Below are 25,656 nucleotides of genomic sequence, written 5' to 3'. Positions count from 1 at the left end.
GTGAATGGGGGAGGGAACCCTGAAAGTTTTGGCTGTTTTCGTTAAAGTTGGTTTTGTTTTCTGTTTTTTGTTTTTTGAGATAGAGTCTCACTCTGTCACTCAGGCTGGAGCCCAGTGGTGTGATCTTGGTTCACTGTAACCTCAGCCTCCTGGGTTCAAGTGATCCTCCCACCTCAGCCTCCCGAGTAGCTGGGATTACAGGCACTCACCACCCCACCTAGCTTATTTTTGTATTTTCAATAGAGATGGGGTTTCGCCATCTTGGCCAGGCTGGTCTCGAACTCCTGACCTCAAGTCATCTGCCCGCCTCAGCCTCCCGAAATGCTAGGATTACAGGTGTGAGCAACCATGCCTGGCTGTTTTTGTTAAGGTTGTTTGATCTGCATTATTATTACATGCCTGTGATAAATTTAAATTACCTGGGTGATAAGGACATTCTGATTATACTATTGTAAAATGCCCTCTTGCCTTATATTTTTAAGTGGTTGTTTTTCAAGTGTTTAAATAAGACAGTCATATTTCAAAGTATAGAGCAAAAGTTTTTTTATTATTATTTTTGAGACAGGGTCTCCCTCTGTCACCCAGGCTAGAGTTCAGTGGTGCAATCTCAGCTCACTGCAACCTCTGCCTCCTGGGCTCAAGCAATCTTCCACCTCAGCCTCCTGAGCAGCTGGCACTACCAGTGTGCACCACCATGCCTAGCTAATTTTTGTATATTTAGTAGAGACGGGGTTTCACCTTGTTGCCCAGGCTGGTCTCGAACTCCTGACCTCAAACAGTCCACCGCCTCGGCCTCCCAAAGTGCTGGGCGTGAGCCACCACACCCAGCCAAAAGTTTTATTATTAAATAGTATTAACAGTCATAAATACTATTAAATATATGTTCCAGGAAATGTCTACTTTTAACCCGCAACTACTGAAATAAAGAGCATGTAGCAACATTAATGACCCCTGAATTTCTGTTTATTTATACCTAATCATAGTTGCTGCCTAGCCTAATAAATCTGTAGTTTTCAAAAGTTAAAAAGAAACTAGTTCCCAAAGTTTTGAATCTCAATCCATCTACTTCCCTGAATAATAAAACCTGAATTTTATAATACCCACTTAAAAATTTTATTCTCAGCCGGGCGTGGTGGCTCACGCCTGTAATCCCAGCACTTTGGGAGGCCAAGGTGGGTGGGTCATGAGGTCAGGAGATCAAGACCATCCTGGCTAACACGGTGAAACCCCATCTCTACTAAAAATACAAAGAATTTAGCTGGGCGTGGTGGCACGTGCCTGTAGTCCCAGCTACTCAGGGGGCTGAGGCAGGAGAATCACTTGAACCTGGGAGGTGGAGGTTGCAGTGAGCTGAGATCACGCCACTGTACTCCAGCTTGGGAGACAGAGCGAGACTACGTCTCTAAATAAATAAATAAATAAATAAATAATCTCTAAGGACTTTTTTTTTTTTTTTTGGTTACTGGTTCCTAGAGATGAAATGATTATGTTCTCCTATTTTCAGTAGGCAAGGTAGTTTAAATGCAGAAATTTTGTTATATATGAATATTGTGACATCAAGAACAGCTTCATTGGCATATTCTTTGGGAAAGAGGCAGGAAGAATAAAACAGCTAAAAGTATTTTATTTTCAGCTCATGAGTGTTGTTACTGCTTCAAATTGTGTTTAGTCACCTGAGCCATAAATCAGTTATAGTAGGGCTATTGTATTTTAAATATATTTTTTATTCTCCAAGGAGACTTACCTAGTTTGCCACCTCCTTGCCTGTTGCTCTGATATGGTTTTCCCTTCTTTTTTATTTATTGCACAAATTTCTTACAGTTAAAAAAAAAAGAAAAATTTCAGTACCGTATCAATTGTCTTTCATATTTTGTGTTCTTCCTTTCCAGTGCTTTTCTATGTAAATAAGTATTCTGATGTACTTGTAAGTAATCACTCAGAGCATAATGTAATTTTGTCTTTGGTGTCTTAAAATTTTGCAGCCAGGCAAGAGAGGTTCACAGGGAAGGTAGGAACAAGTGATTATTCAGTGTGAGGATGGGAAGAAGATCAAAGATAAGTAAGGGCAATGACTGAATCCTTCCCGTGTCATTGCCCCTAGTCCCCAAGCCACCCTCCTGCCATCATGAGTATAGTGGTGTATTGTGGAAGGCAGCATGCCCGGTTTTCCAGTTTCAAAATAAATTATTTAGCAGTGAGGCTTAACTCCCAGTAAATGAAGGAGTCTGTGAGTAGGGGAACCCTTTCAGACTGGTTATATTATGAGCTGTAGAACTGTTGCCATTTTGTTGTTCCCCAGTTGTGTCCATAAAGAGATGTGTCTGAGCTCGAGACTTAGGCTCAGATGGGGAACAAACAGCCAAGGACCAACCTTAGTTTGGTCCAATAGGTGAATTTTAGCAACTCTCTAAACTCAGCTCTATACCTGTAAGACTCAGAAGTGATGCATATAGTGATGGAAAAAAATATTTTAGAAAATAGAAAACAACTTACTGGTTATTCTGCTAATGTGATAGAGGTTGCAGAATGGAAAATGAATGAATGCAAAAAAATACAGCTGGATTGTGTGCCACAAGTTTATTACTTAATAAATATTCTGTGGTTTGATGTGCTGTATTGTATTTTTAATATATCCTGATGAGAAAAACAATCCTAAGACATCCTGTAAGAATCAGACACGATTGAATAAGAAGGAGAACGACTCCATGAAACTGTATTTGGCATCAGTAAGATTCTTCTGCCAGTTTTCTCGAAAGCGAACCATTCCTGGTCTACAGAGGAAGAAAAACAAACACTTTTAAAGTATTTTTAAATCAAAAGCTTTTAAAATCAAACAAAGGGGATTTCCTGTTTACTCTTTTATATTCTTAGTAAGCAAGAAGCCTCTTTTATTGGCGGGGGAGGGGAGGTAGCTAGGGTTCTCTATATCCTTTACTGTTTCTTAAGCCCAGTCAATGAAAGGATTAATGAGCTTATATGTAAAGATACTTTAAGAGAGCTGCTATAAAAGGAATTATTATACATAAGTTAATTTTATGTGATATTGAAATTTTCCATAGAAACAATAGATATGACCCACTTTGTCCCCACCCCACTGCAGCAACTAATCCTCAAGCTTATAATGAATGAAAAACCAGACACTAAGAAAAATAATTTTCCAGAACAATTTCAGCCCATTCTAATGGGGTTGGTGGTCCAAAGAAGAAAAGTGACCATTACATGAACTATCTGTTGTTGTGCAACTGATGGATTCCTGGAGTGTAATGACCTTTCTCCCATCCTTTTAAAACAAACCTCCAAATGTTCATTACCTGTGAACTAATGCTTGGTGGTCACCTACATAAAAAACACCAATGGGTGCATCCTAAAAAAGAGAAGGACAACTGTTAGCACAGACCAGTCATACCAACTCTTTTTGCTTTTTTCGAGACGGAGTCTTGCTCTGTCTCCAAGGCGTAAGTGCAGTGGCATGATCTCAGCTCATTGCAACCTCCGCCTCCTAGGTTCAAGTGATTCTCCTGCCTCAGCCTCCCGAGTAGCTGGGTTCGTAGGTGCCCACCACCATGCCCAGTTAATTTTTTTATTTTTAGTAGAGCCAGAGTTTTACCTTGTTACCCAGGCTGGTCTCGAATTCCTGACCTCAGGTGATGCGCCTGCCTCAGCCTCCCAAACTGCTGGGATTACAGGCATAAGCCACCGCGCCCAGCCCAATCATACCAACTCTTAATTCCTTCCCTACACTTGCCCATATGCATACTCTTGAATTTCTAGAATTCATCTTGCTTATGAATTGGGATTCTATAGGTGATAGTTTTTTGTCACTTTAAACCTCTGTTCCCCAAAATATCTTTTTGACAACAAATACCTTAAGAATCTTTACATAAATTGGAAATAAGTTGGGACAGGCTTGTGCTCCTCATTAATAGGAGTGTAAGTCATTAACCTTCTTTACATGCTCCACTTTACTCAACTGACAATCTCTACCTCTTAGGAATGGCGTGAGAATGAATTAATATAGATGAAAAGGTTTGAAACATTTTTAAAGCAGCATAATCATGTAGGTTGTACTATTATCTCAGTAGTCCCTCCCATCCTTGCCTCCAAAATTATACTTGGAATTTTGAGCAAGAGCCATTCTCCCAAGACCTCTCTTTGTGTGGTCTCTGGTGTAGTCTTGTTCCCTTCCACCAATCTCACTTCCTGACCTCTGACCTGGCCAGTTAGCAAGACAGCTGGTAGAGGGATATATGACCAGAAGTAAGATCTCCACATACCGCACCTCTTTAGGTTACCGCAGGTTCCAAACGCTCTGAATAGGCGTTTCTACTAGGATAGGATGCATATAGGACATAGATGGCTCACTGACTGTGGTCATATACAAAGCCTTAACATCAGGCCAAGGTGCAAATAACTTTTGGGAAAGGATGGGAAGGCAAAGAGGAAATAAAATGTTTATGTCTGTTGTGTTTCAGGCATGCTTGGTACCAGCCCTGCTCCTCTGATGACCATTCCCCTAGATTCATGGATGTTATTTTGGCTCTTTTCACACCAGCTATCAAGTTAACATATTTCTTATTCATGGTCTACCTAGTGGATACCAGCAATCATTCTCTCAAGTATTTATTGAGTGCCTACTATTTGCCAGGCCTTGTTTTACAGGAAGACAAAAATCCCAGCCTTCATGGAGCTTACATTCTGGTGGAGGGAATAGACAATAATCAAACAATTATAGGGCTGGGTGTGGTGGCTCATGCCTATAATCCCAGCACTTTGGGAGGCCGAGGCAGGCAAATCACCTGAGGTCAGGAGTTCGAGACCAGCCTGGCCAACATGGCGATACCCCATCTCTACTAAAAATACACAAATTAGCTGGTTTTGGTGGCATATGCCTGTAGTCCCAGCTACCCAGGAGGCTGAGGCAGGAGAATCACTCGAACGCAGGAAGCAGAAGTTGCAGTGAGCCAAGATCACGCCACTACACTCCAGCCTAGGAGACAGAACGAGACTCCATCTAAACACAAAAACAAAAGCAAAAAACAATTATATAGAATATGAAAAGGTGGTAAGTGCTATGGAGAAAAAGCATAGGAAAGTGAGTGAAAGAGGAGGTGAGGGAGCAGGCAATTCACATGCCTGGGGAGAGTGTTCTCGTCAAAAGAAACAGCAAGTGCAAAGGCCCTGAGGCAGGACTATACCTGACTTATTTGAGGAGAAGCAAGATCAGAATGGCCAGAGCACAGTGAGAGGGAAGGAGTAGTGGGAAAGCATAAGTAACAAGGGACCAGATCACACAAGGCCTTGTAGGCCCTTACTACTGAAAGCTGGTCTCTAGGCCTGCAGCCTCAGCATGGCCTGCCAGCTTGTTAGTTCTGCACTCCAGCCTAGGAGACAGAACGAGGCTCCATCTAAAAACAAAAACAAAAGCAAAAAACAATCTCAAGCCCTACCCCAGACCTGCTGAATCAGAATCTTCATTTTAACAAGATCCCTAAGTAATTTGTACAAACTTTGAATTAATTTCCTTCTTTCTTTTTTTTTTTTTTTTTTTTTTTTTTGAGACAGAGTCTCACTCTGTCACCCACGTTGGAGTGCAATGGCACCAGCTCAGTCACTGCAACCTCCACCTCCTGGGTTCAAGCCATTCTCCTGCCTCAGCCTCCCAAGTAGCTGGGACTACAGGCATGAGCCACCAGGCCCGGCTATATTTTTGTGTTTTTCTTTTCTTTTTTTTTTGAAATGGTGTTTCACTCTTGGTGCACAGGCTGGAGGGCAATGGTGCGATCTCGGCTCACCACAACCTCCGCCTCCTGGGTTCAAGCGATTCTCCTGCCTTAGCCTCCCAAGTTGTTGGGATTACAGGTGTGAGCCACCATGCCTGGCTAAGTTTGTACTTTTAGTAGTGATGGGGTTTCTCCGTGTTGGTCAGGCTGGTCTGAAACTCCCGACCTCAGGTGATCCACCCGCCTCAGCCTCCCAAAGTGCTGGGATTACAGGTGTGAGCCACTGCGCCCGGCCTAATTTTTGTATTTTTAGTAGAGACGAGGTTTCACCATGTTGGCCAGGCTGGTCTTGAACTCCTGACCTCAAGTTGATCTGTCCACCTTGGCCTCCCAGAGTGCTGGGATTACACACATGAGCTACCATGCCCTGCCAGCACTTTAAATTTTGAGAAGCACTTTTGGAAAGTTGTTTTTTTTGTTTTTTTTTTTTTTCCCCTTGGAGACGGAGTCTCGCTCTCTCGCCCAGGCTGGAGTGCAGTGGTGCAATCTCAGCTCACTGCGACCTCCGCCTTTTGGGTTCAAGCAATTCTGCTGCCTCAGCCTCCTGAGTAGCTGGGATTACAGGCATGCGCCACCATGCCTGGCTAATTTTTGTATTTTTAGTAGAGATGGGGTTTCCCCATGTTGGTCAGGCTGGTCTCGAACTCCTGACCTCGTGATCCGCCCGCGTCAGCCTCCCCAAGTGCTGGGATTACAAGCATGAGCCACCGCGCCTGCAGTTGGAAAGTTTTAAACAGAGGAATGGGCCAGGTGTGGTGGCTCACACCTGTAATCCCAACACTTTGGGAGGCTGAGCCAGGTGGATCACTTGAGCTCAGGAGTTCAAGACCAGCCTGTGCAACACAGCAAGACCTTGTCTCTACGAAAACTAAAAAAAAAAAAGCCAGGCGTGGTGGTGCATGCCTGTAGTCCCAGCTACTTGAGGGGCTGAGGCAGGAGGATCGCTTGAGCCCAGGAAGTAGAGGCTGCAGTGAACCCTGATCATGCCACTGCCCACCAGCCAGGGTGAGAAAGTGAGACCCTGTCTCAATAAGTAGATAGATAGATAGATAGATAGATAGATAGATAGATAGATAGATAGATCAGGAAGTAGAGGCTGCAGTGAACCCTGATCATGCCACTGCCCACCAGCCAGGGTGAGAAAGTGAGACCCTGTCTCAATAAGTAGATAGATAGATAGATAGATAGATAGATAGATAGATAGATAGATAGACAGACAGACAGACAGACAGACAGACAGACAGACAGATGTAGATAAAACAGGAATGACAGAAATTTGTTTTACAGCCAGGTGTGGTGTCTCATGCCTGTAATCCCAGCACAAAGTTTGCTGGGCATGGTGGTGTGCACCTGTAGTCCCAGCTACAAGGAAGGCTGATGTGGGAGGATCACTTGAGCCTGGGATGTCAAGGCTTCAGTGAGCTCTGATTGTACCACTCTACAACCTGGATGACAGAGCGACTCTGTCTTTAAAAAAAAAAAAAAGAGAGAGAAGTTTGAGAAGCACTTTTGGAAAATTTTAAACACAAAAGTGACAAATTTGTTTTACAGCTGGGCCGGTGGTTCACACCTGTAAGTCCAGCACTTTGAGAGGCTGAGGCAGGATAGCCTGAGGCCAGGAATTCAAGACCAGCCTGGGTAACAAAGCAAGATACCATCTCTTAAAAAGAAAAAGGAAAAAGAAAAAAATTTGCTTTACAAGACTCACTCAGGCTGGCTGCAACATTGAAAAGAGACATGATGAGGGCAAGGGTGGAAGCAGAGAGACTGATTAGGAGGCTACTGACATAATCTTGGTGAGAGAGGATGGTGTCTTGGACCAGAATGATAGGAGTGGAGTAGTAAGAAATAGTTAGGGGGCCAGGCGCGGTGGCTCACGCCTGTAATCCCAGCACTTTGGGAGGCCGAGGTGGGTGGATCACTTGAGATCAGGAGTTCGAGACCAGCCTGGCCAACATGGTGAAAACCCATCTCTACTAAAAATACAGAAATTAGCCAGGCATTGTGGTGCACGACTGTCATCCCAGCTACTTGGGAGGTTGAGACAGGAGAATCACTTGAACCCAGGAGGTGGAGGTTGCAGTGAGCCAAGATTGCACCACTGCACTCCAGCCTGGGCAATAAGAGTGAAACTCTATCTCAAAAAAAAAAAAAAAATTGTTGGATTCTGGATATATTTTTGAAAGTAGAGCCAATAGGATTTCCTAATAGATTAGATGAGGGATATGAGAGAAGAGTCAAGGATGACATCAAGGATTTTGGCCATTAACTAAGATGAAGACTGCAACTAGATAGGCTTGGAAGGGAAAATCAGAAGTTCAGTTTTACATGCAATACATTAGATGTTTATTAAACATTCACGTGGGACGGGTCTGTGCTAGAGATACAAATTTGGGGATCATAAGCTCTAGGTGGCATTTAAAGCTATGAGACTGGATGAGATAACCACAGAACAGAGTATAGAGAAGAGGTCCAAGGTCTGAGTTTCAGGACATTCCAACATGAAGAGGTTGGTATGAGGCAGGGAAACTACCAGTAGAGGCAGACTGTGAAGGAATGGTCAGTGAGGCAGGAGGAAAATCAGGAAAGTATGTTGTTCTAGAAGCCAAATGGAAAGTTTCATGGAGCGGGGAGTGATCAGCTATGGCAAGTGCTGTGCATAGGCCAGTGAGATAAGGACAGAAGTATGACTATTAAATTTTGCAAAAATGGGGTTGTTGATGACCTTGACAAGAGAAGTTTCCATTCTCACTGAAGCCTCACTGAAGGGAGAAAAAGAAGAACTTACCGGCGGTTTGGTTTTGGAGACCTTCATGGTGAAGTAGGTACCAGCAGAGATTCGTGCTACAGGTAGCCCAGCAGTTGAGATACTCCAGTGTACATAGTAGATGTATAGGAAGCTGTGAATTAAGTCTTTCCTCTCTATAAACTCTACGCCGTGTGCCCAGCATTTTTTAGAAACACACTTCTGTTTCATAGAAAAAAGAAAAAGCACACAGAAAAAGAAAAGCCTTCTGTTCAAGTCCTGTAGATAAATGCAGCATGGCTGGGTGCAGTGGCTCATGCCTTTAATCCCAGCACTTTGGGAGGCCGAGGCAGGAGGATTACTTGAGGCCAGGAGTTCCAGACCAGCCCGGGCAATGTAGCAAGACCCTATCTCTACAAAACAAATTTAAAAATTAGCCAGGCATGGTGGTACGCAACCTTAATCCCAGCTACTGGGGAGGCTGAGGCAATAGGATTACCCGAGTCCAGGAGTTTGAGGCTGCAGTGAGCTGTGATTGCACCACTACACTCCAGTCTGGGTGACAGAGCAAGACCCTATCCCTAAAAAAACGAATAAATAAAAATAAAGGATAAGTGTGGCATATAACAATTGGGGTTACAGCTCTGTTCTGGAGTCTGCTCCTTTTTTTTTTTTTTTTTAGGAGATGGAGTCTCTGTTGACCAGGCTAGAGGGCAGTGGCATGATCTCGGCTCATTGCAACCTCTGCCTCCTGGGTTCAAGCGATTCTCCTGCCTCAGCCTCCCGAGTAACTGGGATGACAGGCATGCGCCACCATGCCCAGCTAATTTTTGTATTTTTGATAGAGATGGGGTTTCGCCATGTTGCCCAGGCTGGTCTCAAACTCCTGAGTTCAAGTCTTCCACCTGCCTTGGCCTCCCAAAATGCTGGGATTACAGGCATGAGCCACCACTCCAGCAAGGACACACACTTCGATGTCTAAGTGTACATACACACAGATGTTGCTTCAGACCCCCTTACAGGAGGCAGGTTCAATTAATTGGAAAATAATTAGAAAGTGATTAGAACACTTGTTCTGCTCACCCCAGGAGACCTAAATGTGTGACTGGAAAGTAACGAGGCTGACTTTAGCCATTTGTGAAAATCCAACTCACTTAATTGTAGCCATAGGTGGTATATAAAGTAAGTTCAGGGAGGCAATAGAATAATCCACATCCTACAGAAAGGAGGGATTCCTTGTTTGCACACTTAGAGAAGCTTCCCCCTTTTCTTTTTAAAATTTTATTTTATGTATTTATTTATTTTAGAGACCAGGTCTTGCTATGTTGTCCAGGCTGGCCTTGAACTCCTGGGCTCGAGCAATCCGCCTGCCTCAGCCTACCAGAGTGCTGGGATTACAGACATGAGCCACCACTGCTGGGCGCTTCCCCATTTCAAGGCACAAATCTTCGCAGTGATGAGAGTTGAGAAACAAAGTATTCCTTGGGATGTCTCCTTTGGGCCTATTCTTGGAGTTGAGATGGGAATACAGTCCCACCGCTGCGGATTCTAATACATAGGGCCAAACTTTTCGATCCACAGTTGGTTAAATCCATGGATGGGGGACCGACTAAGGGACTTGAGCACATGTGGATTTTGATATGCATGGGGGGATCCAAAAACGTATTCCCCTGCAGATATGGAGAGCCAACTGTACACAACTAAAGTTAACTACATTATTGAATGTAGCATTTAGGCTGGGCACAGTGACTCATGCCTGTAATGCCAGCACTTTGGGAGGCCGAGGTGAGCGGATCACTTGAGGTCAGGAGGTTGCGGTGAGCCAAGATCATGCCATTGCACTCCAGCCTGGGCAACAAGAGTGAAATTCCGTCTCAAAAAAAAAAAAAAAGTAGCATTCATTCAGTTCTTCATTCCTTCCTTCCTTAATTAATTCATCTATTTTTTATTAACCTTCAATCATATCTATACTACCTGAAATATGTCTCAAATCTATCCATTCTTCTCCAGTCCCACTGCCACTGCTCTACTTCAGCTCTTAGTGTTTCTCACCTGGACTTAGGCAATAACCTATCTAGACTCTGTTGTCCTCAACCTCACTTCTCCAATCCCCCACCCACAATGAAGCCAGAGTTACTTTCCTTAAGCACAGCTTCAGTCATATATGCTCGGCTCAAAAACCTCCCTGGGCTGGGCGCAAGCTTGGTGGCTCATGCCTGTAATCCCAGCACTTTGGGAGGCTGAGGCAGGCAGATCACCTAAGGTTAGGAGTTCGAGACCAGCCTGGCCAACACGGTGAAACCCTGTCTCTACTGACAATGCAAAAATGAGCCAGGCGTGGTGGTGGGGGCCTGTAGTCCCAGCTACTTCTCTACATTCTCAGAGGCTGAGGCATGAGAATCCCTTGAACCCAGGAGGCAGAGGTTGCAGCGAGCTGAGATCACACCATTGCACTTTGGCCTGGGCGACAAGAGCAAAACTCCAACTCAGAAAAAAAAAAAAAAAAAAAAAAAAAAAAAAGCAACCTCCCGCAGCTCCCCATTGCCTGCCAAACAAAATGAAAATGTTTCACTGTGTCATTTAAGACCTCCCACAATGGCCAGGCATAATGTAATCCCAGCACTTTGGGAGGCTGAGGCAGGAAGATCACTTGAGCCCAGGAATTTGAGACTGCAGTGAGCTATGATTGTGCCACTGCACTCCAGGCTGGGCAACTCCTTGTCTCAAAAAAAAAAAAAACAACAAAAAACAGTTTCATGTCACACTTTTCTCAACAAAATGCTCATATTCCCATCAAACTATAACTAGCACTATTCCCCATGTTTACACCATGCTTTTGATCTGGCTGTTGTAATTTCTTGAGAAGCTTCTCTCTATCACCTACTTGATAAATTCTGTTTTCAAAACTACCACCTCCAAGAAGTCTTTCTGATCCCTCTTCCAACCAGATGTGACTTCACACCCTTTCCCTTTGAACGCTGGTGGAACTTGTTTTCTGCCTCTCTTATGGCACTTGAGACTTCCCCCCCATAGTACAGCCATAAGGAACTGTCTGCGTTGTAGTCTCCATATTAAAAATTTTCTTTTCTTTTGTTTTGAGACGGAGTCTCACTCTGTCACCCAGGCTGGACTGCAATGGCACCATCTCGGCTCACTGCAACCTTTGCCTTCCAAGTTCAAGCAATTCTCCTGCCTCAGCCTCCCTGAGTAGCTGGGATTACAGGCACCCACCAGCATACCCAGCTAATTTTTGTATTTTTAGTAGAGACAGGGTTTCACCATGTTGGTCAGGCTGGTCTTGAACTCCTGACCTCAAGTGATCTGCCCACCTCGGCCTCCCAAAGTGCTGGCATTACAGGCGTGAGCCACCGTTCCCGGCCAATATTAAAACATTTCTAACAGGGCTGACTTACCTGTAAGGCATAGTAGGCTCAATACCTAGGGCCCACAAAAAAATGTGTTCATTTCTTTTAAAATTAGAAGAAAAAGGCCGGGCACAGTGGCTCACGCCTGTAATCCCAGCACTTTGGGAGGCCGAGGAGGGCGAATCACCTGAGGTCGGGAGTTCGAGACCAGCCTGACCAACGTGGAGAAACCCAGTCTCTACTAAAAATACAAAATTAGCCCAGTGTGGTGGCACATGCCTGTAATCCCAGCTACTCGGGAGGCTGAGGCAGGAGAATCGTTTGAACCCGGGAGGTGGAGATTGTGGTGAACCGAGATCGCACCATTGCACACCAGCCTGGGCAACAAGAGCAAAACTCTGTCTCAAAAAAAAGAAGCAGAAAATATGAATTTTAGGGTCATGATTATATTCATCTTTATACCAGTGCTGTCTTGAGTTTTTCCATATTTTGAGGGAGAAAGGGGCCTACAAAGGGAAGAGTGCCTAGGGCCCACAGAAGTCAAAATGCATCCCTGATTCCTGGCACAGGGCCTTGGATTTCACAGGTATTCAACAAATTCAATTCAACTGAACCTCCTTGGGCTGGCTCTCGGGGCACCAGAAGCTTCTGAATCCAAGAATAGCCTGAATTAAGATGAAGGCTTACAGAAGGAAGGAATTGGGAGAGTCTAACAAATCCCAATAATGTGGAGAGGGAGTACAGGAGGAGACATCAAAAAGATTTCAGGCCCTCCTTTAAAAAAAATGTAGGCTGGCCTTTTGCCTCAGCTTATTTCAAACTTGTACCCAATTGGCTGTTTCTGTCCAGAGAGGAGCACTGAACTCGAGATTCCTTGAGATCAGGAGCTGTGTATTCTTTCATGCATCATTATTCCTTTTTTCTGAGACAGGGTCTTACCCTGTCACCTAGACTGGAGTGCAGTGGCACGATCATGGCTCATTGCAACCTCCCCAGGTTTAAGTGATCCTCCCACCCCAGCCTCCCAAGTAACTGAGACTACATACAGGCATGCACCACCACACCTGGCTAATTTTTGTATTTTTTGTAGAGATGGGGGTCTCCCTATATTGCCCAGGCTGGTCTCGAACTCCTGGGCTCAAGTGATCCACTGGCCTCGGCCTCCCAAAGTCATTATTCCTTCCTTTTTTTTTTTTTTTTTTTTTTTTTTTTTTTGAGACAGAGTCTGTCTGTCTTCCAGGCTGGAGTGCAATGATGTGATCTCAGCACACTGCAACCTCCGCCTCCTGGGTTCAAGCGATTCTCCTTCCTCAGCCTCCCGAGTAGCTGGGATTACAGTTGCTCACCACCACGCCCAGCTAATTTTTGTATTTTTACTAGAGATTCAGGCTGGTCTCGAACTCCTGACCTCAGGTAATCCGCATGCCTCGGCCTCCCAAAGTGCTGGGATTATAGGCATGAGCCACCACGCCTAGCCCTTCATTATTCCTTTTAATGAAGGGGCCCAACAGTCAACCTCTTATGGCTCATTGGAGCCCGCCCCCCCCTTTTTTTTTTTTTCTAGATGAAGTCTCGCTCTGTCATCCAGGCTGGAGTACAGTGGCGTGATCTCAGCTCACTGCAACCTCCACCTCCTGGGTTCAAGTGATTCTTCTGCCTCAGCCTCTTGAGTAGCTGGGATTACAAGTGTGTACCACCACATTTGGCTAATTTTTGTATTTTTAGTAGAGGTGGGGTTTCACCATGTTGGCCAGGCTGGTCATGAACTCCAGACCACAGGTGATCCACCTGCATCAGCCTTCCAAAGTTATGGGATTACAGGCATGAGCCACTGCACCCAGCCAGAGCATGCCTTTTTTTTTTTTTTTTCCAGCTGTTCTATATTACTCAATATACTTTTCTAGCCCTAATGTTTAATCTGTCACACAATCACAGACTTTATAACATTGAATTGGTCCCTAGAGATAATCTAATGCAGCCCTTCACTTTGCGGATGAGGATACCAGGGCCTAGAAGTGGGTAGGGACAGTCTAACACAATAAACTGGGACTGGTACCCAGGACTCCTGAGCAGCGTGCTCAGTGCTTTCTCTACCCCACCAGAAGCCTCAGTTCTAAGAGTCTCTTCTTCTCAGCTTGGCTCTTAGTGGATTTTCCCCCCCTTTTGTGAATGAAGGCAGTCTTACACATGACATTAAATTTAACTATTTTCATCAGGAGAATCTCCTCCCATTTTTACCCGTGTGCAGGCAGCAGACTTTTATGTAGCAGCAGTGAGTGTGTTTTGTGATTTTTACATAATACTGCTTCATATACTCACTTCTAGGAAACAGTATCTCACTGTACTACTCGATCATGGATGGCTTAGCCAGCTACATACTACTGGACACTCAAAATCAACAGACACATGGAAGTATATGCACAAGGCAAAAAACAATGAAAAAAAAAAGTCTGCACAAAACTGTTATCCATGGTAAGTCACCTTTGGGGTAATAGAAATGGGTATTATGGGTAATTTCATTTTCTAATTTGTATCTTTTTGATCACTGGGCATTTTTTTCCACTGGGCATTTTTTATAGTGATTTTTTTTATTATAAAAGTAATTTTAATTGTGTGAGGTGATGGGCATTCTCTGATTTTTCTTTTATAAGGAACCCATTTGTATATTCCTGTTGCCAGACTGTGTTCCTGAAGAGAATGAACCAACTTGGCCATTGGCAATGTGTAAGTGTTCCCTCCCCACAACTATACCATCCTTCTTCTTTTTTTTTTTTTTTTCTCCAATGGAGTCTTACTCTGTTACCCAGGCTGGAGTGCAGAGGCGCGATCTCAGCTCACTGCAACATCCGCCTCCCAGGTTCAAGTGATTCTCCTGCCTCAGCCTCCCAAGCATCTGGGATTACAGGTGCATACCACCACACCCAGTTAATTTTTTTGTATTTTTGTAGAGACAGGGTTTCACCATGTTGACCAGGCTGGTCTCAAACTCCAGACCTCAAGTGATCCGCCTGCCTCGGCCTCCCAAAGTGCTGGGATTACAGGCGTGAGCTACCGCGCCCAGCCTGTACCAGCCTTCTGATACCAGGTTTAATTATTCATATTCACATTGTAGTATCTTAAAATCATTTGAATTTGTATTTTTAAATAATAATAAAAGTCTGCATTATTTTTGTCATCCAAAGTACTTTTCCTGGGTCAGTAGAAGCTGATGAGAAAAAACAAATAAGAAAAAAAAAGTACTTTTCCTACTATGGTGGAAAGAATATATCAGATAGAACTGGCTGGGTGCAGTGGCTCACACCGGGTGCAGTGGCCACTGCCAGTGACTGGCAGTAATCCCAGCACTTTAGGAGGCCGAGGCAGGAGGACCACTTGAGGCCAGGAGTTCAAGACCAGTCTGAGCAACAAAGTGAAACCTCATCTCTACAAAAAACTAAAAAATTTACTCAGCCATGGTGCTATGTACCCATAGTCCTAGCTACTCAGGAGGCTGAGGCAGGAGGATCACTTGATCCCCAGGGGTTTGAGGCTGCAGTGAGCCGAGATTGTGCCACTGCACTCCAGCTTGGGCGACAGAGCAAGACTCTGTCTCAATAAATAAATATTTTTTTAAAAGAATATATCAGGCCGGGCGCGGTGGCTCATGCTTGTAATCCCAGTACTTTGGGAAGCCGAGGTGTGCGGATCACTTGAGGTCAGGAGTTCAAGACCAGATTGGCCAACATGGTGAAACCCCATCTCTACTAAAAATGCAGAAATTAGCCAGGCATGGTGGCAGGCACCTGTAGTCCCAGCTACTCGGGAGCCTGCGGCAGGAGAATCCCTTGAACCCAGGAGGCAGAGGTTGCAGTGAGCCAAGATGGAGCCACTACACTGTAGCCCTGGGTGACAGAGAAACGCTCTGTCTCACAAAAAAAAAAAAAAAAAAGTACATCAGACAGACATGTGATCATAACTTCATTTTGCTGCTCAATCAGAGAGAGGTTGGGCAATTTGTGCAAAGTTCTCATCTTTTAAATGGGTACACTGATATACCCACACACAGTTTTGTTGTGAGGATTAAATGAGATAATGCATGATGATGTGCACTGCAGTGCTTAACATATAGCAGTACTCAGTAAATGGCAACTCTTAATTTACCATCCCCTGATGTGTAGTGGACCCTGGGAAGTTGGCAATAAGCTTGAGAAAGCTCTCTATCAGAAATGCCTCACACTTTGGCCGGGTGCGGTGGCTCACGCCTGTAATCCCAACACTTTGGGAGGCTGAGGTGGGTGGATCACCTGAGGTCAGGAGTTCAAGACCAGCCTGGCCAACATGGTGAAGCCCTGTCTCTACTAAAAATAAAAAATAAATTAGCCTGGCATGGTGGCAGGTGCCTGTAATTCCAGCTACTCGGGAGGCTGAGGCAGGAGAATCACCTGAACCCAGGAGGTGGAGGTTGTAGTAGGCCGAGATCGCACCATTACACTCCAGCCTGGGTGACAAGAGTGAAACTCCGTCTCAAAAAAAAAAAGGGCTGGGTGCGGTGGCTTATGCCTGTAATTCTAGCACTTTGGAAGGCTGAGGCAGGTGGATCACGAGGTCAGGAGATCGAGACCATCCTGGCTAACACGGTGAAACCCCGTCTCTACTAAAAATACAAAATATTACCCAGCGTGGTGGCACGCGCCTGTAGTCCCAGCTACCCGGGAGGCCGAGATAGGAGAATCACTTGAACCTAGGAGGCAGAGAGTGCAGTGAGCCAAGATCGCGCCACTGCACTCCAGTCTGGGTGACAGAGTACGACTCCATCTCAAAAAAAAAAAAAAAAAAGAAAGAAATGCCAGGCATGCTGCATTAGTGGGGCTGGGAACAGGGCGATTTTACATCATGAGCTAATATAACATATTTAGCTTTTCAGTCATTTACTTTTTAATTGTCTCTATCCTCACAACAGCCCTACAAAATAGGTAAGACAAATCCTTTGACCTGGCTCTTCATCTGTGAAGAAATATGGTAATGCGATAATAAATCCCTTCATGTATTCAACACAGAGTTATTGAGCATCTGTGTACCTGACATTGCTAGGGGCTGGGAACAGAGCAGTGAACAGAAACCTGCCCTCATAGACCATATGGTCTGGTGGTGGAAGACAGGCAGTAGTACAAGTAAATAGACTCTAGTATCTTAGGCAGAAAGAAGTGCGGAGGGAAAATGAGTCAGAGAAGTGGAGAGGGTTGTGATTTTAGATGAAGTGGCCAAGAAAAGCCTCAATGAGCAGGTGATATTTTTTAACAAAGATCTGAAGGGAGGTAAAGCAGTGAGCCATGAGTATATATCTTAGGGGAGAGGGTTCCAGACAGAAGGAACAGCAAGAGCAAGGGTCCTGACAGGGGAACATGCCTGGCAGTCGAGGAACAGCAAGGAGGCAAGTGTGGCCGAGGGAAGAAGGTGAGAGTGGGGAAGGAGTGATGGGAGCTGAACCATAAGTTGGAAGGGGAAAGGGAACTCAGATCATATTGGGCCTGATAGACCATTGTCACGACTTAATTTTGCCTTTTACTCAGAATGACCAATGGGATTTGCAAGGGAAATTTTTCCTACTTGCTATGTGTTCCATTCTAGTTTGATTCAGGAACCCTGAGTGCAGTAGGCGGGGGCCTTTGCCCAACCCCAAATGGAGATGTGCTCCACAGCAGGAAGGCTCAAGAATAACTTGCACCATTCATCTTCACTATGCTCAAGATACCCCTCCTAATGAGAACGGTGAGTGGTGTCCGCTGGAGCATAGAGGGAGTGGAGCCAGAAATCCCTGACTTTTCCTCCTTCACACCTGACCAGGCCTTCCTAAGGCCTGGGAAACTGCCCTGAGGGCTGTAGGCTTTGAGGGGCTGGCCTGGGGAACAGAGACAGCTGGAACTTTTCCCAGGGGTAGAGGAGTTCGCCTCCACCAATTTCAACTGGTCTCTGTTCCATAGAAGCACAATGAGAAGGATTTCAAGCCATTCTTTCTTTCTTTTTTTTTTTTTCTGAGACAGGGTCTTACTCTGTCACTCAGGATGACTGCAGTGGCGCAACACAGCTTACTGCAGCCTCGACCTCCTGGGCTCAAGTGATCCTCCCACCTCAGCCTCCTGAGTAGCTAGAACTATAGGTGCATACTACCACGCCTGGCTAATTTTTTTTTTTTTTTTTTTTTTTGAGACGGAGTCTTGCTCTGTTGCCCAGGATGGAGAGTGCAGTGGTGTAATCTCGGCTCACTGCAACCTCTGCCTCCTGGGTTCAAACGATTCTCCTGCCTCAGCCTCCCAAATAGCTGGGATTACAGGCACCCACCACCATGCCCAGCTAATTTTTGTATTTTTAATAGAGACGGGGTTTCACCATATTGGCCAGGCTGGACTTGAACTCCTGACCTTGTGATCTGCCTGCCTCAGCCTCCCAAAGTGTCAGGCTTACAGGCATGAGTCACTACGCCCGGCCTAATTTTTTAGTTTTATAGAGATGGAGTCCCACTATGTTGCCCAGGCTGTCTCAAACTCTTAGCCTCAAGTGATTGATTCTCCCGTCTTGGTCTTCCAAAGTGCTGGGATTACAGATGTGAACCACTGCACCTGGCCTAAGCCATTCTCCTTTATTCACTCACCAGTTACGCAAAGTAATCCAGGGCCTTCTCAGCAAAGCTGCCAGGATGAGCCACACAAAGAAGTCAGAGTCAGACACAGGCAGAAAAACAAAGGAATTCATGGGATTGTACATCTTACTATGCAGGCAATATATTCCAAAGCCAAATTAAAAAGTCTTTTGATCCATCTGCATGCCCTCTGTTAACAGGAGCATTCTAAAGTTGGTGGTGGAGGCCAGGTGCAATGGCTCACACCTGTAATCTCAGCACTTTGGGAAGCCAAGGCAGGAGGATCCCTTGAGGCCAGGAGTTTGAGGCCAGCCTGGGCAACATAGCGAGACCCTGTCTCTACAAAAAATTAAAAATTAGCCAGGTGTGGTGACACACGCCTATCTACTCGGAAGGCTGAGGTGGGAAGATTGCTTGAGCCCAGGAGTTCAAAGCTGCAGTGAGCTAGGATCGAGCCCCTGCACTACAGCCTCGGTGACAGAGTGAGACCCTGTCTCTAAAAAAAAATAAAATAATGGTGGTGGAGAACTCCTATTTTGGATGAGCATCTCCCTTAGGCCACTAGGCCCCCATTTAATGCACTAGCATGGACAAATTACTTAAGTAGGAAGAGCAGATTTTCCCAGGGAAATGTAAGGTTAGAATGATACAGACACAGGGAAAATGATTGTGATTGTGCATTTCACCTTCAAAGGCTATCCCACCTTGATTTTGGAACTGAGATAGAGACGATGTTTACTTATTCTAGTCACCCCCTTTGATACCATCTCCTAGATTTTCCAGACTTCAAACTTTTGATCTGCTGAGAGTCTCTTTATTGTTCTTCACACTGGTGTACCATGCTGGAGTGGTCGGCCTAACTTACCGAAAAATATTCGTCAATTTGTTTACGACCCTTTTCCACAGTGAATTCACCGTGAGTCATCCACTTGATGTTTTTCAAAGGGTTTTGCTCCTCTGCAAAAAAAAAAAAAAAAAAGGTGTGAATTTGTTAGTTGCCCCGTAGTATGGTGCTATATGAGACAGTTATTTAGGCATCCAAACAAACAGGATTTCTACCTTCCACAATCTTAACAGCATAATTGATGACATCCTCAACCAAAGCTAGAGCTACTTGAGTCAATTTATCCTCGTAGTCCTTATCTTGTGTATTCGGCATTGTTTGGCTTGCGGCTTTGTTATCCTCATCCATTGCTTTCTGACTTGTTGAATTTTGAGTCTCACTCATTTGCTTTTTCCTGGGGAAGAAAAGAAGTTACTCACTGCGTGCATGTGTGTGTACACACATGTGAATGCACTCATATAAGTACAGATCATCTCTTGAAGAATCACAAGAGACAGTAAGCAGTAATTGCCTCTAGGGAGGGGATTGGGGGTTTAAGGGTAGGAGTCAGACCTGTGCCTGGCTGCTGAGATCTACTTTTCCTGAAAACCAAGGATTCTCACATTCTCAAAACCATAATGAGGCCCGACACGGTGGCTCACGCCTATAACCCCAGCACTTTGGGAGCCCAAGGCGGGTGGATCACCTGAGGTTGGGAGTTCAAGACCAGTCTGACCAACATAGTGAAACCTGGTCTCTACTAAAAATACAAAATTAACCGGGCGTGGTGGCGGGTGCCTGTAATCCCAGCTACTCGGGAGGCTGAGGCAGGAGAATGGCGTAAACCCGGGAGGCGGAGCTTGCAGCGAGCTACTGCACTCCAGCCTGGGCGACAGAGCGAAACTCCATCTCAAAAAAAAAAACAAAAACAAAGAAAGTTGAAATAATGAGCATCCTCCTATTGTATCTGACTTTAATGGCCTTGCTTTCTGTTGTTCCACCATTAGTATGATGCTGGTTTATGGTTTGAGATGTATCACATCAAGAAAACATTCGTCTGTTCCTGTTCTAGTAAGATTTTTATCATAAATGATAGCTATAATCTTCCAGATGCCTTTAACGTGTATTGACAATGTGAAATTTTGTGTTCCTAGGGCTGTAAACATGGGTCCATCACAGAGCTAGAAGTCTTTGCTCATTTTCAATTTTTTTTACATCTTTTCCCTTGAGTCTTAAATCCTTTCTTTTCTTGCTACTGTTTAAGTCTTTTTCCTTATTAAAAAATTGCTTATTTCCAGCACAGCTTTAAATTCCTTACAGGTGGCCGGGTACAGTGGCTCAAGCCTGTAATCCCAACACTTTGGGAGGCCAAAGTGGGAGGATTGTTTAAGTGCAGGAGATTGAGATCAGCCTGGACAACATACCAAGGCCCCATCTCTACAAAAGTTTAAAAAATTAGCCAGGCATGGTGATGTGTGCCTGTAGTCCCAGCTTTCTACTCACAAGGCTGATGTGGGAGAATCACTTGAGCCTGGGAGGTTGAGGCTGCAGGGAGCTGTGATCTCACCATTGAACTCCAGTCTGGGTGACAGAGAGAGACCCTGTCTCAGAAAAAATTAAAAATATGGCCAGGCACGGTGGCACATGCCTGTAATCCCAGCAATTTGGGAGGCCGAGGCAGGCGGATCACCTGAGGTCAGGATTTCAAGACCCACCTGGCCAACATGGTGAAACCCCATCTCTACTAAAAATACAAAAATTGGCCTGGGCCAGGTGTAGTGGCTCATGCCTGTAATCCCAGCACTTTGGGAGGCCGAGGCAGGCGGATCACCTGAGGTCAGGAGTTCAAGACCCACCTGGCCAACATGGTGAAACCCCATCTCTACTAAAAATACAAAAATTAGCCAGGCATGGTGGTGGACACCTGTAATCCCAGCTACTCAGGAGGCTGAGGCAGGAGAATCACTTGAACCCGGGAGGCAGAGGTTGTGGTGAGCCGAGATCGTGCCACTGCACTCCAGCCTGGGTGACAGAGCGAGACTCTGTCTCAAAAAATAAAAAATAAGTATGTTGCAAGCAATCCTTCCATTGGGTGGAAGGGCTACGTGAAAGTGGATATCTCTCTCCAAAGGGAGCTATTTTTCTATAAATAACAGCTCCCAATTTGGGGGTGTTTAATGTGCTATGTTTCATTTAACTGTCATCACAGCCCTATGAAAGAGTGCGCTGGGCACCTTCCATTTGCCCTTCCAAATCCACTGTCCTTGCATCTCCCCGTTTCCTGCCCTGGAAAACTAACCTGACTGCACCCATAAATGGTGCCCTCTGGCTTCTAGGGGGTTCCACACAATAAGGAGATCAGGAAGTCAAAATATATGTTCCTGGTGGTTTTCCCCCTGCAAGTTGGCTGATGGCTGGCTGCATGAAGTCCCCAGTGTCTTTCAGGGCAGCGCTCTCCCAGCTTCTAAGTGTGGTAAGGGTAAGCATTCTCTCCCCTCAACCTTTTAGGCCCACTGTTACTAGCCCCAGCGAGCTGCACCTTCCTCTGTTGCCCTGCACTCTGGCCACACTTTTGTAAATATTCCCTTACTTAACCCTTCTGCAGCTGTCTTCATTTTAATACACCAACAGTTTCCTACAGGAACCCTGAGTCACAGATAGAGGGCCTATTGCTGCCATGTAAAAATGAGGAAACTGAGCTGTACACCCACACTGTCTGGCTCCACAGCCCATGCTCTCAACTGTGCTGCTCTTCTCCCTCCAAGATTCAGAAAGAGTAGTAGGGCCCTATTTGCATATTTTCTTTCTTTCTTTCTTTCTTTCTTTCTTTCTTTCTTTCTCTTTCTTTCTTTCTCTTTCTTTCTTTCTTTCTTTCTTTCTTTTTTTCTTTTTTTTTTTGACAGAGTCTTGCTCTGTCGCCCAGGCTGGAGGGCAGTGGCAACCTCTTCCTCCCGGGTTCAAGCAATTCTCCTGCCTCAGCCTCCCGAGTAGCTGGGATTACAGGCGCCCGCCACCACGCCCAGCTGATTTTTGTATTTTTAGTAGAGATGGGGTTTCACCATCTTGGCCAGGCTGGTCTTGAACTCCTGACCTCCTGATCCACCCGCCTCAGTCTCCCAAAGTGCTGTGATTACAGGCGTGAGCCACCACGCCCGACCTTATTCTCACATTTTCATCTAGAGTCCAGTGACCCACTCTCTCTCTCTGGGAGCCTCTTTCACAAAAGGCAACTTTTTCTTTGTTTTTTTTTTTTTTGAGACAGAGTTTTCACTCTTGTTGCCCAGGCCGGAGTGCAATGGCGAAATCTCGGCTCACTGCAACCTCTGCCTCCCAGGTTCAAGCAATTCTCCTGCCTCAGCCTCCCGAGTAGCTGGGATTATAGGTGTCCGCCACCATGCCCGGCTAATTTTTGTATTTTTAGTAGAGACGGGGTTTCACCATGTTGGCCAGGCTGGTCTTGAACTCCTGACTTCAGGTGATCCACCTGCCTCGGCCTCCCAAAGTGCTGGGATTACAGGTGTGAGCTACTGTGCCCGGACAAAGGGCAACTCTGTTTCCTTTATTGACATCATCACTGGTCCCAGGGGGTAGTAGATACCACAAAAGGCAACCTGGCTCCCACAGCCATCAGTTCAAGAACCATGGGGACAGCCTTTGAACATCCCTGAAATAATGTTGGCCATTGTTCATTTAAGCTTTTTTTTTTTTTTTTTTTTTTTTTTTTTTTTTCCTGTTTTTTCTCTTGAGATAGGGTCTTGCTCTGTCACCTGGGCTGGAGTGCAGTGGTGCAATCACAGGTAGCTGCAGCCTCAACTTCCTAGGCTCAAGTGATCCTCCCACCTCAGCCTCCTGAGTAGTTGGGACTAAAGGCCTATACCACCACACCTGGCTATTTTTTTTTTCTTTTGAGACAGAGTCTTACTCTGTCACCCAGACTGGAGTGCGGTGACACAATCTCGGCTCACTGCAACCTCTGCCTCCTGGGTTCAAGAGATTCTCCTGCCTCAGCCTCCTGAGTAGCTGGGATTATAGGTGGGTAAATACAAAATACACGTGTTGTAAATACAAAAATATGCCCAGCTAATTTCTGTATTTTTAGTAGAGATGGGGTTTCACCATATTGGCCAGGCTGGTCTTGAACCCCTGACCTTGGGTGATTTGCCCACCTCAGCCTCCCACCGTGTCCTGCCTACACCAGGCTATTTATTTTATAGTTCTCAGTATGTTGCCCAGATTGATATTAGCATTTTTAAGCTCAGTTTGCCTCTGCCCCAGTTCCCTGTTGCTGCAGCTGGAGGTAGACAGGATCATCTGCTGGAGGACACAGAGCATTTCCAGGCTGCCCACTCCAGAGCAGCCAGAGGCTAAAGGGTGGGCAGTGAGGAGCCTAAAGACCCTTAACACTAGAGAACTGACTCTCCCTAGCCCTTACTTAGGCCATGCCAATTTGGCCAGAGCAACCTGCTATAAACTCTGTAAAGACAACTGCACAAAGGTTTTTGGGTAAATTGGTAATTTCAATAGACTTTGGTAAGGTAGCCATATATTAACTTGATCCTTTAGAAAATTGTCCATTTGCGCCGGCTGCAGTGGCTCACACCCGTAATCCCAGCACTTTGGGAGGCCAAGGTGGGTGGATGACCTGAGGTCGGGAGTTCAAGACCAGCCTGATCAACATGGAGAAGCTCCGTCTCTACTAAAAATACAAAAAATTAGCCGGGTATGGCCAGGTGCGGTGGGTCACACCTGTAATCCCAGCACTTTGGGAGGCCAAGGTGGGCGGATCACGAGATCAGGAGCTCGAGACCATCCTGGCTAACATGGTGAAACCCCGTCTCTACTAAAAATACAAAAAATTAGCTGGGCGTGGTGGTGAGCACCTGTAGTCCCAGCTACTTGGGAGGCTGAGGCAGGAGAATGGCATGAACCCGGGAGGCAGAGTTTGCTGTGAGCCGAGATCTCGCCACTGCACTCCAGCCTGGGCAACAGAACGAGACTCCACCTCAAGAAAGAAAGAAAAAGAAAGAAAGAAGGAAAGAAAATTGTCCATTTGGGGCCGGGCGCGGTGGCTCACACCTGTAATCCCAGCACTTTGGGAGGCCAATGTGGGAGGATTACCTGAGGTCAGGAGTTTGAAACCAGCCTGGCCAACATGGCAAAACCCCGTCTCTACTAAAAATACAAAAATTAGCTGGGCATGGTGGTACATGCCTGTAGTCCCTGCTACTCGGGAGGCTGAGGCAGCAGAATGGCGTGAACCCAGGAGGTGGAGCTTGCAGTGAGCTGAGATCGCGCCACTGCACTCCAGCCTGGGCGGAGGCTCTGTCTCAAAAAAAAAAAAGGAAAGGAAAGAAAATTGGTAACTTGGACATTCAGTAACTTTGCTTTCAGCAAATTGCCTATTGATAAATTGATGAGAAGTCAAATCTGTGACCTCCAACACGAAGCACATGGGGTGTGTGCTTTATGCATGGAAGGACCTCCTTAAGACTTTCCCTGGGGAGCCCGTGCTCCAACAGGAGAGGGAAGATGGGGAGCAGTGCCCAGGAAGAAGCTCAATTTTTACCCTCACACATCTGTGGGCACACACCATTCTTAAGCCACCCTCCCACTGGCCTCTCTTAGTTATTTTTCTTCCCTTCCCTCCCCTCCTCTCCCCTCCTCTCTCCCCTCCCCTCCCCCCCCCCCTCCCCCCTCTCCTCCCCTGCCCTCCCCTGCCCTCCCCCTCCCTCTCCCCTCCCTCCCCTGTCCTCCCCTCCCCTTCTCAGAGGCCAAATAGGCAGGGTGGGTGGAAAGAGAAGGGGGAATGGTAATGTTTGGGATCTGGGTGATGAATAGGGAGAACCACTGCAAGTCCTTTCTGTGGACTCCCCCATCCCGGAGAAACCCCAGTACCGGAGTGAGCAGATCTTCTTTGCTTGGAACAGGAGCAGTGGTAGGTAGCTGGGGATGTCTCAGGATTCTCTCAGTAGCTTCTCTCAGATTGCCAGATGGAATGTTTGCAAGTGCTGCCAAGGAAACAACAATTTCAACCAATGGGAAGCATAGCCTACATGTTTCTGACTGCTTATGTTAATAACGGAGGGTAAGATGGGAGGGGGTGAGGGAAGGAGGGGAGAGCCAATCACAGCAACTGTCTGACCGCAATAATAGGACCAAACTGTGGTAGCTATACCTAGCTTCTCTTCAGCTGAAGATGAGCTTGCAGGGCCATGCCAGGAAGAACAGTGATGATAAGCCTCACAGCTGGTATGTATTGGGCATCCCTATGATATGCCAGTCACTGTGTTAAGCCTTCAGTGTCTGAAGTCATTTACTCCTCACAA

General features: G+C 45.8%; 4 protein-coding genes across 6 annotated transcripts in view; 3 read left to right on the top strand and 1 right to left on the bottom strand.

The window, feature by feature from the left end:
* Positions 1 to 25,656, top strand: part of RPL39 (ribosomal protein L39) — a 451,119-nt gene that overhangs the window by 304,561 nt on the left and 120,902 nt on the right. The window lies entirely within an intron of this gene.
* The window catches only part of UPF3B (UPF3B regulator of nonsense mediated mRNA decay), a 387,117-nt gene that overhangs the window by 294,868 nt on the left and 66,593 nt on the right, over positions 1 to 25,656 (top strand). The window lies entirely within an intron of this gene.
* On the bottom strand, positions 2,563 to 25,656 carry AKAP14 (A-kinase anchoring protein 14). Of its 2 annotated transcripts, XM_050776139.1 has the most exons (7): positions 25,506 to 25,656; positions 25,226 to 25,338; positions 19,567 to 19,745; positions 19,373 to 19,464; positions 8,569 to 8,748; positions 3,312 to 3,364; positions 2,563 to 2,771 (listed from the first exon to the last, which is right to left on the bottom strand). In XM_050776139.1, exons 3-7 carry the CDS (start codon positions 19,733 to 19,735, stop codon positions 2,672 to 2,674), a joined length of 594 nt encoding a protein of 197 aa, XP_050632096.1. In that variant the 5' UTR covers positions 19,736 to 19,745; positions 25,226 to 25,338; positions 25,506 to 25,656; the 3' UTR covers positions 2,563 to 2,671. The 2 variants fall into 2 exon arrangements, with proteins under 2 accessions (XP_050632096.1, XP_050632097.1); XM_050776140.1 differs by lacking the exon at positions 8,569 to 8,748 and having other exon boundaries at positions 25,506 to 25,642.
* SEPTIN6 (septin 6) overlaps positions 10,127 to 25,656 on the top strand; it is a 313,664-nt gene continuing 298,134 nt past the window's right edge. The window contains exon 1 of the mRNA XM_050776104.1: positions 10,127 to 10,130. The gene's annotated coding sequence lies outside the window, so the exon portion shown is untranslated. The remainder of the gene's footprint in view (positions 10,131 to 25,656) is intronic.

Source organism: Macaca thibetana, chromosome X, assembly GCF_024542745.1.
Source record: "Macaca thibetana thibetana isolate TM-01 chromosome X, ASM2454274v1, whole genome shotgun sequence".
NCBI lineage: Eukaryota > Metazoa > Chordata > Mammalia > Primates > Cercopithecidae > Macaca > Macaca thibetana.
This window is presented reverse-complemented; position numbering and strand designations above follow the sequence as displayed.

Bases quoted from the DNA above. Each gene is read 5' to 3' on its own strand.
- AKAP14 (XM_050776139.1), bottom strand. From the start codon at position 19,735: ATGAGTGAGACTCAAAATTCAACAAGTCAGAAAGCAATGGATGAGGAT. The intron at 8,749-19,372 runs GTAAGTTAGGCC...TCTATGAAACAG, and splicing joins AAATTGACGAATATTTTTCG to AAGTGTGTTTCTAAAAAATG. The intron at 3,365-8,568 runs GTAAGTTCTTCT...TCTCTTTTTTAG, and splicing joins TCTCCAAAACCAAACCGCCG to GATGCACCCATTGGTGTTTT.